At 31.8% G+C, this 16,522-nt stretch overlaps 1 protein-coding gene across 3 annotated transcripts in view; it reads left to right on the top strand.

Moving 5' to 3' along the window:
- The window catches only part of LOC129964222 (degenerin unc-8-like), a 62,567-nt gene extending 49,590 nt beyond the window's left edge, over positions 1-12,977 (top strand). The window contains exons 10-12 of one of the 3 annotated variants that reach the window (XM_056078943.1): positions 6,071-6,196; positions 8,580-8,655; positions 12,810-12,977. In XM_056078943.1, coding sequence (XP_055934918.1) covers positions 6,071-6,196; positions 8,580-8,655; positions 12,810-12,977 — 370 coding nt within the window. The remainder of the gene's footprint in view (positions 1-6,070; positions 6,197-8,579; positions 8,656-12,809) is intronic. The other 2 variants (XR_008784085.1, XM_056078944.1) reach the window with 2 other exon arrangements.
- Positions 12,978-16,522: the final 3,545 nt, after the last annotated feature.

Genomic DNA, 16,522 nt, shown 5'->3' with positions numbered 1-16,522 from the left:
CTGAATTAAATTTGAAATTTTTTATATTAGTGATTAAATTGACACATTTTTAAATCTATCTTCTCTCTGTACAATAACAGTATCAATTGCTGTGATATTTTTAATACCCAAATTCTTTAACTTCATCTTCTTTTATTTCGGAATATGATCTTTTTCTTTTTCAAATTCGTGTTTTAAGAAAATTTTCTTGAACTATTCAAATTGCATTCTATCACTTTTGATTCATCTAAAAATATGTTGAATTTTGTACTTAAATTTTGAACTTCAGTTTTAATTTTACGGATCAATTTAAAAGCCGAATAAAAAACAACTGTTTTTAGTTGAAATAGTTCATTGGTAGTGTTAATTTTGGGCAATATAGAAAACTATACTATTAAGTATAAAATAAATGGCATTTCTTTTATTGATTCCAATATTTTTACTTCGCATACCGCTGTACTATCTCTATTTACCTCAATAAATTCTTCTAGGACATTACAAATTTTTTCAAACTGTGTATACATTGCTTTAACTGAATCCATTCTGGCTTCCCAAAGGGTATAAAAAAGCATATAGAAGTTGTAATATCCAAAAAAAAAAAAAAAAATACAATATATACTGCTGGAAATGGTATTACAAATTAATAAATTTAAAAAGTATGATGTGCAAGACGTATAAATTGCATGTGGATTTAGAGCAACTATTCTAAATTGCAAAACTTTGTACTTCCGTTTCGTGTTGCTATCTTTGCCTTACGCCTATCCTCTACAATTCATAATATTTAAATCCAGCTCACTTAATCTTTTCAACAGAGGTTTTGCTAATCCTTCTCCAGTCACAATGATTACTTTAATAACCCCTATAAACGACGCATTTATAATTAATCTTTTCTCTTCAATATTTTCATACCTAATAATGACTGAAGTGCGTTTGTTCTTAATGGGGAAAAATCAAGATTATATTCCATTTGGTTACTGCTGTACTTGGATGATTTTGAATAGACTTAAATTTTGCTAAGGATTTCATTTCATAATGCAGGAATATTTTGTTCATTTGATCGCAGTGCTAAATGATGCCCAATTCTAATTTTCGAATTTTTAATTATGTTTATATGATTTATTAGCACAGTTTGTATTTACTGAATTATTCGATTAAACATACAAAAATTTCTATTATTAGGAGTTTCTATTATTTTCATGGTTTCCACGAAATGAAAGGTTATTACATGATAAATATATGGAATTGCTCCAATCACTAGTCTCGGATATTTAAGAGGGACACTTAATAATTTTCCTGACTTTGAATCAAATAGACTAGTTTCTCTTTCAATATTATTTTTTTAAATGTAATTCACAGACCTACAGTAAAGGAAATTATTCGTAAATATTGACTTCCTTTAATGTTTAACTTAAATACAGTAACAAATATACAACATAAAACAATATATAATTATTATTGTTTACTCTCATGCTTTTATCGTTATGTTATATAATAAAATTTACCTATATAAACGTAATTATAGATATAATAGTAAATAAAGCATGTAAACATAATTACGGCAAATATTATAATTATTATTGACAATAATTACAGACATTATTACCTGTATTACAGCATTTTATAAAATAATTCTTTTCATAATGCACTTGATTAAAATCACGAATAATGGATATTACTGAGCTGTTCAATTTCTAATGTGAGAATAAATGATTTTTCATTTAGAAACATTAAGCATTAGTTTAAAATAATTAAATAAGCTTACCCTACTATGCTGCGTCGGATAAAATCCTTCACGATGTATGGCACTTAACCATTTCTTTTTAAGCTCTTCATTTTTAGGAAAGGCAAAAACACTTAGTCTTGGGCCATTCCTGCAATTTCCATTACAGTTTGGAACACAACAGTTCAAAGGCATTTATATTCCTTATTTTTAGTAATCCAAATGATTTTTCTTGCAAATAAGAAATGGCGCTTCCTGTCTACTCAAACACAGGAGGGCCACTGGCTAAATCATGGCGTGGGAGGAAAAGAGTTCGTTTCTTATCAGTAAACTTGAAGAGGGTGAAATTCCTCCCTCGGTCCCCCAATTCGCACCCACTCGTGTAACCTCTCGGAGCGACGTCATTACTTTCTGTGACGTAATTTTTCCGGCCTTGTCTAACGGGGGTCGTGACAGTAGTCGCCTCTCTCCCGAACTGCGCTTCAGTTTTGCGAAATATCTCAAATCAAAACCTTGACAGAGCTTCAACTGGATCGATTTCATTAATTACATTCATCAAATAGTTTAATCAGTTGGAAAACATTAGACAATCAACCAGAATGCTCTACGTTTATAATGCAAGAATAATTTAAAATAATGATTTTATTAGGGTGATAAGATTTATTTAATCAAAAGTGTTTTGAATGATTGAATTAATACAATTAATACGGTAGCTAAATATATGGTGCCCGAAAACAGCCGGCATTTAAAGATACAAAATTTATGAATTTATACTGCCATGTTGCTACTTTTTGCTACTCTTAACATCAAACTGTGTAGAAATTTTTCAAATGTGCCGCATATATTCCAATAATATGAACTAAAATAAATCGGTGTAATAAACAATTATCCATTAAAAATATATTTTAAAGACAAAATAAAACAATTTAATAAAAATATAATATGAAATTGTAAAAGTGCCTATTTTAAAGATTTATAACTGAAAAAAGTATACATTTTTAGAAATATAAAAGCGCATACTGCAGAGAATCATGTGGATTAAAAAAACATACTTTCTAGTGATACCCAAAACGATGCCTTGAAATCCAGTCGTAAAACATTGCAGGAACAATATTCAGAAATCATAAGAATTCGATCATTTCGAAAGCTCGATTACTATCGAAAGTTCGATTAGCATCGAAAGCTTATTATCTTATTATCCAACTTATTATTAGCAAGCTTATTATTATCAAAGCTTATTATCAACTTAATTATCAAAAGTCCGATCAGCATGGGGCAATCTATCAAGTTCTATGAGCATCAAACTTTACATAGTGCGAAATGAAGGTAAAATCGTTTTACCATTCGAAACAGTTTTAAACTTAAATACATTTGGATTTCAGTTGTTTGCATAATTTTTAATCTGCATCCATAAAGGCATTAAAAATTATTACGCAACTGTTTTTCTGGATGTTTAAGGATAAAAAATTTGACTGAATTGCAAAATACGCGAAAATAATACATAATTATTTTGTTATATTTAAGAAGTTTTCAGCATTCCTTAGGAAATAGAAAATAATTTATTCCAAAATGACATGCCTAAATCATTTTTATGTATTAAAATATTATTTATAGAAATATTAACAGAAATTACCTATTAATCAGAAAAGCAATGAAAAAATGAATATTTACATTTTTATAAAATTCTGTTCTATTTTCGTTGTCGTTTGAAGGGTGCAGTTGATAGAAGATTCGAATAAGCATCGGGAAGGAAAATTAATTTTGAATATTGATTTACTGCATCACGAACCGTGAGTCATAGTCGCTAAATCGATTTTTTTCAAAGACTGGTATCAAAAAATCGATTTCTTTTTTAGATATCAATGTTTTTCCTGGAAAAGTTGAAGCCCTACTGGCACCTATAGGCAATATTTATCATTACTTCCTGCCGAATAGGGTTCAAGAATAAAATATATAAGATGTCCCAAGAAGATTTATTACATTGTTTGTCGCACAAAGATGAAGATTTATCCATTAGAGAATTTTCAGCAATGAAAATTGCAAAATAGTTCAAGATAAGGTACGAAATAAGACCACATTAATGGCAAACATTTTAATTACACATAAATAAAACATTTTATGCGATCTCTTTAGACAAATGCGTTCAGTTTGAAAGTTTTCTTTTCCATCCGACAGGATCCTTATGAAAAATCGCATAATTGTATCTTTAAATATAAATGAATTGTAATACAGAAAAAATTGACGTGCCATTTTTCGGATCATTCAAAAAGTTGTTTCGTCTGTGAAAATGGGGCTATATATACAAATTGATAATGGGAATTTTTAGATGAAAAATGCAATAGCATGTGTAAAAAAAAAAAAAAAAAAAATTCAAAATGCCCTTGAATAAAGCTTTTATTTACTTTATTTCACGTTTCTAATCCGGAAGTTGACATAAAAATATACAATAATATCAGTTACTTCGTCTTCAGTATACATAAGATTTCTCCCAGGTTCAGGTGCCGGATGAAATGAACCGGCAGTTCTTAATCGTCTCATCATCCGATAAACAAAAGTCCGCGAAATTTCAGGAATTCGGATATCGCCGTCCAAATTTCTTAGAAGTTTCTGCTTTATTTTTATAGCACATAGAATAAATCATTGCTTATTCAAATAGTTTGTCATTTGTTAAAAATACCATAATACACAACTAGTTTTGAAATGTTCTTAATTCGACAACATAAAACTAAACATTGTTGAATGATTCCCATCTTTATTTTGACACGTACAGGAAAAATTCGGTTAAGTTGTACCGAAAAGAAAAAATTCTGAGAATAAATAAGTAAATTGAAAAAAATCGTCTGCATTTCCCTATACATTTTAAAATATTTGAAACGGCTAAATTATAGATAAATGAAAGAAAATAAGTCGTTTGTGAATTAATTAGTTCGAACGTTGGTTTGAAAAATTACGATAAATTTGGCAATAAATTGTTTGCATGTATTTATTTTGTATTTTAATTTTTACAAATAAAAATGGCAGTCTGTATTTACATATTTATATATAAACCTTAAGAGTAAGTGAAGGTGTCTGGAAACAGGGGATAACAGCCATTGTTGCTATAAATCCCAATTTCCTACTTCTTTCAAGTTCAAGTGAAGGCGTCGCGAATCTTCTCTAATCAGGCAAAAAGGGTTTTAATGTAAATATTGTCATACATTTTATCTTTTTGTAATATGTGACGAATTCTATTTCTATTTTGGTATACGGCCCCTATGCAGCGCGTTCACTTTTCACTTAAATATAACTCTCTCAGTTTCAAAGATATGAGTATCCGATTTTTTTTATAATGGTGTTTTTGCCTAAAAAATTAAAGCTTTCAAGTAGACTAAATTCCTCTAGACAGGCAGCATAGATATTTAAAAGTATAACTCTATAAAAAGAGGGTATTTTTTTTTACTAACATTGTCTTATTTTGTGGTTTATTTTGAACTACTTTGTGATTAACATTGTCAACTTACCTCTAATACATAAAGCATTAAAACGCGTTTCAATCGTTTTGGGATACCCTGTATATCGACAGTATATAATAAAATGTTCCATTACTTTATATTTTTATTTTTTTAAACAAAAATTTATCGAGGAATGTTTTTTTTTCTTCAAAATTTCGAATTTTTGTTCCAAATTGAAAGTGTCACGAGTTTGAACTTATGTTCTGGATCTACCCAATTTTTATTTATCGGCAAACTGCTTATATATATATATATATATATATATATATATATATATATATATATATATATATATATATATATATATATATATATATATATATATATATATATATATATATATATATAAATTGGCTGCATTTTTAAGAGTTAAAAAATTTATTGCTGAATAAGTATGAGACTTAGTTATTATTGGCTTCTTATTATATGGCTTCTCGTTATGGATGAATAAACAAGAAAAAAAGAGGGTGAGTATTAGTAAAACGTATTTTTCTTCTTTTATTGTATTAAAAATTATTTTAAAAATGAATCCTTTTTATGGTTACTCTACATTTATTTATTTTTACGATTCTCCTATTTGTCATTCAGCACCCTTTAAAATTCTAATTCATTCATGGCACAAACAATAGTGATGTGGAGGTGCACATCCGCTACTTGATCGGAGTAACTGTTAAATAGCCAAAGTGGAAGCGTATCATTATTCACGATTTCAACACTGCCAGGCAAATGTGAATCAACTTGAAAGAATTTTCTTTTTAAATAAATCCAATGTGAATGGATAAAAACCTCAAGATATTTTTTCCCATTGTATTTCAGCTGCATGTTAAATAACTACGAATCTTCTTTGCCCTCCTTATAACTGAGCTTATTTCTCTCGCAGGGAGAAAACATACCAGTTGACCACCTCAGCCAGCCAACTCAATCCAGATTTTTTCCGCATCGTCAAAAAAGCAAAGTCACTGAAAACGAAGGACGGAAGAGTTTCGGTTACAAACTCTGATGTTGAGTAAGATGACACATTATTTGCAATGTGAAATTTGCCTCCGCAAATAATAAGATACTATAATTTTTAGAGGAGGGAGAAATGCAATAAATGAGAAAAGTCAGAATTTTTCTTTTCATTCTCCTTTATTACGAGTATAAACGTCGTCAGCCTGAAATCTTGATGTATCTCCCGAGTCAGAAACACATCTGTTTGGGAAATCGATAGCAAAACACATTAGAAGAATGAAACTGGGTACAGGAACATCCAACCCTGTTTGTCGAATTCGCCGCTCAACCGATGACAAGCATAACAAATAAGTGACAAAAAGTTGATAGGACTTTTCTTTTATCGTAAGAATTTGTAAAATGGTATCAAATTTTGAAAAAATAAAAAAAGGGGGGGGGGGTTAGAAAATCGAAGATCTGTGGATATGTATATTCATGTGTGTATAAATTAGGTTGGTGCAAAAGAATCGATTCTTCATCGATTGAATTCTAGTAGGACCAGAAAGTTACTTTTTTGCATGATAATCAAAAAGGAAAATTCAAAAAAAAAATCATACATTGAATCTTCAGTTTGTTGAAGAAAAAATTTAAAGAAAAATAGTACGAAAACGAAAGCAAAAAAATATCTTTAAGCTAAGATTACTTTTTTGTTTTGCTTCTAATAATGCCTAAGTCATTCATTTTAGTTGCCTGGTGCCAGGAACATGTCTGGTTGCCTTTTAAAAACCATGCTCCACTTTTAGTTTATGCAAAAAGATTACATTTTCAGCTTCATGAAAAATCAGGGTTTTATTGTTATACAAATATACACAATATACAGGATAACAACTGATTTATAGTATGAAAGGGAATATTTTTTGAGTACTTGAAATAATAACCCTGCCTTTCAAGAAAAATTGGAATTCAAATGTGGGGGTGCTCGTAACCGTGACTCAATAAATCATATTGTACAAGTGAGTGGAACTTGCGGTGAAATAGCCGCACGGATAGCAGGGAGACAATGATGCCAGCATGAATGAACTGGTTTGATAGAGCGGCAATAAGGGCGAAGCTGAAAAATGATTATATACGCATCATAGAGGTACTCATTGCAATAGTTAATTTCACTTTCAATTCAATGAGCTATCATTCAGATATTTAAGTGATACTCTGGAAGAGAAAAAGGGACATTCGTTGAGAATATGGGCAGTCGATTGCCTCATTATGAGAAATAACCCTTTATATATTTCAAAGCAAATGAGTTAAATGAAATCAATTTAAAAAAGACCCGAAGTACGCTCAAGATATTGTCAAAGACATTTAGGCCGTAAGAGAGCTTGCACCGCTCCCGATGGCTGACATTTGCAAACAGGGTCTTATGGATGGTTTTACACAAAACAAATCCTATAAACGAATCAAGATTATTGTAAATTACATGGTGATGGCACATATTTTTTCCTGTTTTGACTTTCAGAAATTTAGTCTGTGAAATAATTGTCGATACTTCTTCGTTCAGTGGTGGCGGTGTGGTCGGCTGTACACAAGAAGTCTGTGAAATAATATTTTAAACATATGTTAAAAGTTGTTCACACAACGAGATGCCAAGCAGATAACATTTGCAGAATAATCGATCTTATAACGGAGATAAATCAGTTCTTCTGTCACGCAAGGAGCATGTTGTTAACTGTGATATGGACGACACATGAAAGCTACTCGTGCCTGTTAAAGGAAAGAATCTAAAATAAACAAGAATTTCACAGAATTCCTCAAAAATATTTAATACCGCGGCCTATACTAAAATAATAGACTGTATAAAATACAAGCAGTCACCCTCTCCAATTTATTGAACACTTAAGTAAGAAGACTGTTCTGTCAAATTAAGCCCTGCATGAATTCGCCTTTTCTAAATTTCCACGCCATAATCTAATTGTTAAAAGATGTATCAAATTATTCACATATTTCGCAGAAAAAGTGTGCTTTAAGATCTACAATGCTAAATTTTATTATTTTTTTAAAATTTAAGACAATAATCTTTATTAAATATACATCAACATGATTTTATGACATCGTTATTAGTTTGATAGTAAATGGGCAGAACCTTCCTCGAGATGAGTTTTGAATCATTTCATAAAAAATTGGGCAAATAGCTATAAACTAGAGTATTCTTATCAAAAAAGAATATATAAAATCGCTCATTTAACAGACTATCCAAGATGATAAGCATTAACATACAACGCGACATCTGTAAGAAATTGTTAATTTTTTTCACTTGCTTTTCTCCTGCGGCAGATTCCATTTATAAATTACTTTTTTGACTGAAATTCGGTAACTTCGGAATTAAAAATTACGTAGTTTAGAGGATAGAAAACATTTAAAAAATTAGGAATTTTCTATTCAATATAATATACTTTTCTTTTCAGTTTCAGTTTGATGGGGGTGCAAATTTTTTACAACTCCTTTTTTATTTCCCATGTGAATGAAACGGCCATTTACAGCGTAAGTATCTTTCCTCTTTACGTACCTAGTTACGTAATTATAGAATACACAACAACAACATCATTTCGAATTTCATTATCAAAATTTTATAGTTAAAAAAGCACCTGTATATTCTTTAAATTCTTACATGGACACATATATTTTTATTACATAAAATTTATAAATTAAAAATAATGGATTATGATATTCAATTTTTACTGATAAGCACAATTCATCAATCGTCTATGGCCATATTATGATTCAGTTTTTTAAATTATATTCCGTAACAGTAAAATTTAAGCAGTTGGATTTAGTAAGTTTAATGTGTGCGTTTTTTATATTTTTCAAATCATGAAAAGAAATGAAATCAGATGTGCAGATAAAATGGATGCAGGTAGACATGGGAGAATAGGTCTTGCCTAGTTATAAAAATTTATTAAGCAAAAACTCTCAAAATTGGACATGTCTTTTTTTTTTTTTGACATATTCTAAGTATTGTTATAAAATTGTTAATTAGGCCACGTACTTTAGCATTTTCCATCGTCTATTTTATTCATAGTTCAGAGAATGCCAAAGTGCGAATCATTTTGGCCACTATCATGCCACTGTTTCAAAGTATTAACTTGTCTTCTGTAACGGCATCTTTCGTCCAGCCCAAATTTTTCATCTTGTCGAGGTGTGCGAATCATTTGGTTGCTAATTTGTAAAGGTGAAACGAAGGTAGGGAGAATTGTGTCCACAGTTGTTTGCGGTTGATATGACGCATTCCGATTTGATTTTTTTGGAGTCTGTTGATATGAATAATAAAGGGGTTCGACAGGTGTCACTTCTGGGAAAATTAGAAATTCTGTCAGTTTCTGTAACATTTTATTTTCCTGTCATTAATCTGCATACATCCTGCAAATTATCATCATAATAACGTTGAAACACAAAGTGAACATTAAACAAATGATTTCGTTTCATGAAACTAAAGCACATAATTTGTTTTTTCTTTCGTTGAAACCATTTCAGGTAAAAATGTTGCCTTCTTTAAAATTTTACCGTCTAACCACTTTTGGCCATCTATTACACAATAAAAAAAACTGTCAAAAGGAAATTATTTAACGATATTAAAACTGCATTATTGTATTCAACAGTGATTTTGTAAGGAATTTTTGTAATCGGGCTGCTCACCCAGTTTTTTTGTGTAATATTCTGAAGGGCAATAGCTTCAATTTTGAAAAACATTTTAATGTGCTTTAAAATATAAATTTTTCGCCATTTTTCTCAGTAAATTGAAAATTATAAGTTCTGTTAGTTATATTTAAAAGACTATAAACACAAAGAAACAGCCATTAACAATAACAACAACAACAACAAAAAACAACCAATATACTTCTTTAAAAGACTCTTGCGACTGTGGTCAGTGGTAGTGCTTAATGAAGGACTTTCAAAATTCGGTGCATTTCGATATTTTTTTTTATTAACAATAACAACAAAATGTAACGCTCTTGGTAAATTCCATTGGGGTCCGTGCCTGCCACACAAGTGACCGTTCTTCCCGTGCACTATTACATGGGCCCTTTACGCATACTTGAATTAGGTATTTATATTCAGAATTCTGTATTAGTTCTGAATCTAAAATTTTAAATTCAAAAATAGATAAATCTGCGAGTCTTTGTTTATATATGCGGCATGCCGGCATGCAACAAGTGTGTCTTTATCTGAATTCTTTATTTGAATTTAAAAGTTAAGACAATTTATCGCAACATGGATAATCAATTTTACCTGCCATGAATATTAATATATATATATATATATATATATATATATATATATATATATATATATATATATATATATATATATATATATATATATATATATATATATATATATATATATATATATATATATATATATATATCATATTGTCTATTCAAGATATATATACATATCTTGAATCCCAAAAACAAAACAGGGAAAAAAAACTGTTCTGCATTTGAGTAGATCACTTCGTCATTCGCATCTCTTTCAAGGATTTTCCTTTTCATTCGGAATACAATGAGATACACAATTATGCATTCAAGCGCTACCATTTTCTCTGATTTTCAAAAGTGAAAAATACATTTACATGAATTAATATTTTCCGAAAAATGACTTTCCATCTGCTTACAGTTCTGTAGGAAATGATGCACCGTCTAATACGGTGCCAGAGAATTCGTTAGAGTAGCGTTTCTCAACCTTTCAGTATTCGTGGCCCAGTTTTCAATCATAATTTTCAACTCCCCCCCCCCCCCCGCTTACAATAAAAAGTATACAACAATAATGTATATTGAGTATTTTGCATTCTGTTTTTAAATTATTTTTAACTAACTGCCAGAAAAAGAGTAAAAGCGAGCCAACATTGGCGAGAAACCACGTCTGGCATTTTGCCAAGCGGGCATTAAACAGATGAAGCGAATGAAAGTGGGGAAAATTTCAATATTATATTTGAAATGAAAGCAAAACAGGTAGATAATGTTAAAAGAATATGAAAATAGAAAAATTCGTTAATGGGAGTCTAGACGGGGTGAGCTAAATTTAGAAACTGGGAATACATTTTTTCGAATAATAAAAGAAATAAAATAGAAGCATGACTAAACAAAAGAGAAAAAAAAATAAGTAATGTTTGTGGAAGAGAATCCACACGACCGATGCCGTCTCGAGCATGCGCAGATGTTTTCTCATAGGAAGAAGGAAAATGTTTGATAACGCAAGTTTCAATTCCAGTCTATTCCACCTATCGAATATATCGTGAATGTGTATGTTATATATGTTTTCGTATTAATTGCAATTCACCACACTAAATATTTACGGAGCAGATTTATGCAGACTCATGGATAAATTTTTAAGCGAAAGTAAGCAAGCAGTAGACGACAGTTAAGCATCAACAAATGCACAGACGAGCGTGGTTCCGAAAATAAAATGAAGAAAATATTCTCAAGAATGCTTAAATTTTAGGTTTACCAGTACTGAAGTAAATGAAGAAGAAGGCCCCTGAGTATCATTTGCTCAAAAATGTTGGCCGCAGGCAGCATGAAACCTAAAAAACTTAAACGACATTTGGAAGCACTTCATAGTGAGTACGTCAACAAATCCAGAGAATTCTTCGAATTAAAATTAAAATCATATAAAAAGCAAAAATTATTTTTTAAAGAAATTTTGTCTGTGAAAAAAAAGCTTTAATTGCATCGTACAAAGTTTCATATAAAATAGCCAGATTGCAGAAAAAACCTCACACCATTGGTGAAGAGCTTATGTAAAAACTATGTTTGGAGATAATTTTTCAAAACAATTGCAGTCTGTGCCTGTTTCCAATGATACTGTTGCTCGTCGAATTGGTGATATAGCTGAAGATGTATAGTGTCAACTTTTCTCGAAGTTGAGTGACAAATTGTTTTCAATACAGCTTGATGAAGCAACAGATAGTAATAAAGATGCTCATTTAATTGCCTATGTTCGATTTTGTGATAATATGTCAGTAGTAGAAGAACTACTTTTCTGCAAACCAATAGAACTCAAAACAACAGCCCTAGAATTATTTGCTATTTTAAATGATTATATGAAGGAGGCAAACATAGAATGGAATATGCACCGATGGTGCCCGTTCAATGTCCGGAAGATTCCAAGGTATACAAGCACTTGTAAAACAAAAATCGCCTCAGTGCGTCTGGACACATTGCAGCACGGCAAAACTGAGAGAGGCTATTTCTAATATTAAGTCTTCCTTCGAAAAACTTTGCTCTGCAATATGTCCCCAGGTAGTCACTAAAAATTATTAAATTAGTTTTAATTTAGTATATTTTGATTAAGTAAGTTTTGATTTAGTAAGTTGTTTTACTTTAATAAGTTATTTAATTTGTCGAAATGTTACCTGTTTTCTATGTGTATGTGTGCTTTCTTTTCAGTAAGTTAATTAATTTTTTTAAATAATATTTTCTCTTGGATATTCTTGCGCCCCCCTAGGGGGGCACACCCCACAGGTTGAGAATCGCTGCGTTAGAGAATTCGAGGGATTAAGCTTGATTTCTTCTCTTAATACAGCACTCTTTCTTGCTTTTATTAATTTTTTTTTACTAACAATGAAGATAAATTGATTTTTTTTATTTTAATGTAAAAGAAATGTTTGTAAAATGGCATTATTGTTTTTATAGTGGGAATCCTTAATAGCAAACATCGGAGGCAACATGGGCCTCTTTTTAGGGCTCTCTCTCGTGACGATCGTGGAAGTGTTCGAATTTGTCGTCGACTTGGTGAAGAAACTAATCGCCCCCAAGAACAAGGATGCTTTCAAAAGTAAAATAAATGTAGAAAATTTTTGACGGTGCCCTGTGAAATAAAATGTTTTTGGACATTTTGTGATTTTCTCAGATTTTTGAACTCTTTTATCACCCCCAAAAATAAGATGCTTATAATGCTCTGCCAGTTAAATTCTTTAAAAGACAATTATTTTGGTCAGCAACTGTGATCTCAATAAAGTTCAGTCTATTTTGGAATAAAAAAAAATTCATTATATGTGTTTTAAGTTTGACCAGTCACTGTTCCTGCTCAGGAAAGTTATCCAATAAATTAAATCTTTTATGAAAACATTCGAAATTCATTTATATGGATATGAATTATATAGAATGCTCTACTGAGTGTTCGGTTAAACGAACACCCCCTATAATGACTAAAATTAAACGACTCTTTTTCATTGTGAAAAATATCTACAGTTCAATCAACTAAACATAACACAGATTAGTATATTAGCAAAAATTTGCATATTTGAGACTAAACGTTGTATATTGTAATGTCTTGATCTAGACTGATCAAATAGCGAAGCAGAATTTCCAGACAATTCTTTATTTTACAACAGACAATTTTTTAAGAACAACTTGTTCTAATCTTGGTTAAATAAATAGTTATTTACACCTGTAGTAGGAGATACAACAGTCAAAAATCGAAGGTTTTTCTTGAAACTCAGTTCTGCATCACGTCAGCACTACCACTCCAGGGGTAGTTTCTCAGACTCCAAACTCGTGGACGTAATCCAACCGTCTCCTGCAATTCGTTTCTTCTCTCCCCTGAATTGTTGAGAGGGATTACGGCTCATTGGGGCCTCAGGCCCCACCATCCGTAAATCTAAAAATGGTTAACTTTGGAGTGATATGAAACTGACCTTAGTAATTACAGTGCATCATACATGGTTTATTTTAGTTTGGAAGTATTGTTTTCTTGTGTGTGGAAGAAGGGATTAAGTTACACAGTGTTGGGTTGACTGAAAATGGGCATAAATTTGATTAATATTGATAGTTTATCTATATGGTTGTTAGCATTTCTGAGTTGTCTAGCAATGCTGCTAATGTCGCAACCGTTAGATAGTGCTCTGAATTCATTAATCACATATTTAATATCTTCAAGTTCAGATATGTTATCCTTGGGGAAATAGACTAGAGCCTGGACATTATTTTCAGTATCTTCGGGGGTCATTTTTCCTGGCGGGGGTAGGTCAGCTTGAAAAGGTTCATTATTCGCTATTTTTGCATACGAGATATTTGGGTTAACATAGCTGTTTTTGGTAAGTGTTTTAATAAATCTTTGGGGCTTTGGGGATTTTTCACACCCACGGTATGAAGCATAATGCTCTTTTCCACAATTTATACATACAGGTTTTTCTGGTGGCGTAGTGCATTGGTCTTTGTGGTGTTCACCACCGCATTTTATACATCTTGGTTTCATGTGGCAGCATGCTGCACTATGGTGCCAATAGTTGCAATTGAAGCATTGAATGCTACCTGTTTTCCTGATAAATTTTTCTATTTTTACTCTTAAGTTAAGTAGAGTAGTTATTTTTACTCTTAAGTAGATTCCATATACTTTTGTTAATGTCGATATTGGGTAAAGTAACTTGGAAGAGGGGAAGTGGTTCTTTTGTTCTGAATCGGGTTAGTTGAGCTACTTTTTCAATTTTAAAATTGCAATCAATTTCCAGGGCTTCTTTGATTGTCTGGGTTGGGATATTGTTGGGGAGACCTCATTTAACAACTTTAATGGGGTGGCTAGATCCGGGTGTAATCACAAAGTAGTCGAGGTTATTCTCTTTTAGAAAATTTGTTAATTTACGATGCTCATCATCATTATTAACGAAGATTTTTATATAAGGTTCTCCAAGTTTGCTTTCTATTGAAAAACATTTGTCATTTATCAGTTTTAGGTCATCAATGAATTTTTCTGTTCTTTTAAGCATTATCGGGGGGGGGCATGGGAGTTACTATTTTTGTTTCTTCTATTTCCTCATCTATTTCTAGTTTATCGAAGTTTTGATAAGTGTTTTCACTTAAAACTGAATCGTTGTCAGTATCCTGGGTTTTAGTGACAATTTTGGCAGTTAATCTTTTGGGTGGGAATTTAAATTGATCATTATCTGAATTTTCGATTTTTTGATCTTCGTTAGATTTTAAGCTTTTATTTGCAGTTTTGGGATTTTTAACTTTCTTAGAATTTACAGTTTCAGTTCTAGGTCTTTTAGTTTTGGTTAAGTTTGACTGGTTTTGAGGGGTATGATGCATGCAATTAACTAAGGGACAAGTTCCAATTTCACTCACCCTTTTTTGCAGGTCCTCCAGCTGCTGGTGTAGGGACTTTTCCAACTTTGCAAGCGCTTTTAATTCTTCGCCCTCAAAGTCTGCCATTAAGGACTGCAGGTGTGGGAATTGCTTCTTTATGTCTTTGATGTCAGCGGAGCACTTTCTTAATTCATCACAAATTGGAGAGGTATCCATCAGCGGGAACTCAGTGTTCTCGGTATTCATCATTCTCTGCCCTTCCGACACTGATCCTGACAAGGACGAGTCGGGCAGCTTGCGCGTATCGGGTTGCTTAGGGGGTGTCCGTACGAACGGAGCTCAGCAGAAACACGTCTGCACTCATCTAGCGCTAGAACCGGAAGCCTTCTTCTCTCCCCTCTAAAAAAAAATCTCCGCGCTTTATTTCGGCGTCAATCTCCGCCTCTTAATTTACATTGGTCATTTGAGCTCTTCTTCAGCCAATCGGGGTTCACCCATATGCTCTCTCAGCGGCGCCAGTGGGTCGTGGGAAGGTCCTTTCACAAAGAGACCCGACAGATTCCTCTGGGACGAGGAATTCCATATGTGGTCTTTCATTATAGTCGCTAATGAACAGATGCGAGACCACCCAGGTGAAAAGATCCACATCTGGCTATCTCGAGGAGTTTAGTAAGTAACAGCGATGACATAATGAATCAGCACAACACAATGTCTTATCAGTACTGGGAAAGGGGGAATGTTACAATATTATTGGAACGAAAATTCTTAATCGTTTGAACGAGTTACGACTTAGCAATCCTCCCAGTTAGAAGGAATATATGGAAGTTAGTTATATAGTTATATATGGAACAAGATAGGTTTATTTTGTTAGCACAATAAAACGTTAATCATGCAATTCAAAATACAGCAAATTTATCTTTTGTTAGATTTTATATTTTACCGATTCATTCATTATGTGGAAGGTCCCAGTTCCATTTCCATGGTATTCATTACGCACACCATTATGAAAAATAGTAAGTCGGATAACATTTTGTATGTTAAAATTGCGATTCTTCGTAGATTTTGCTTCATTACTTCGTAAATATAGACAAGTTACCATTAAATGGCAGTTAATGAAGACAATCTTGAGACTTGCCAGTGTAGTTGTGCATGTCGTCAAGCTATTTAAGCTGACTTGTGACGTCACACCATTTTCTCTATGGAATTTGAATAATTGATTCTAAAATTAAATCAGCGTGCCACTCCTAGTGAGTATCACATGAGATTAAGTTGATTTCATTTTTTTTTTTTCTCCTCAGAGCTCACTTAGTTTTTTCCTTGGA

Source organism: Argiope bruennichi, chromosome 3 (assembly GCF_947563725.1).
Source record: "Argiope bruennichi chromosome 3, qqArgBrue1.1, whole genome shotgun sequence".
NCBI lineage: Eukaryota > Metazoa > Arthropoda > Arachnida > Araneae > Araneidae > Argiope > Argiope bruennichi.
Note: the sequence above shows the minus strand (reverse complement) of the source record. Positions and strands in the feature narration are given on the sequence as shown.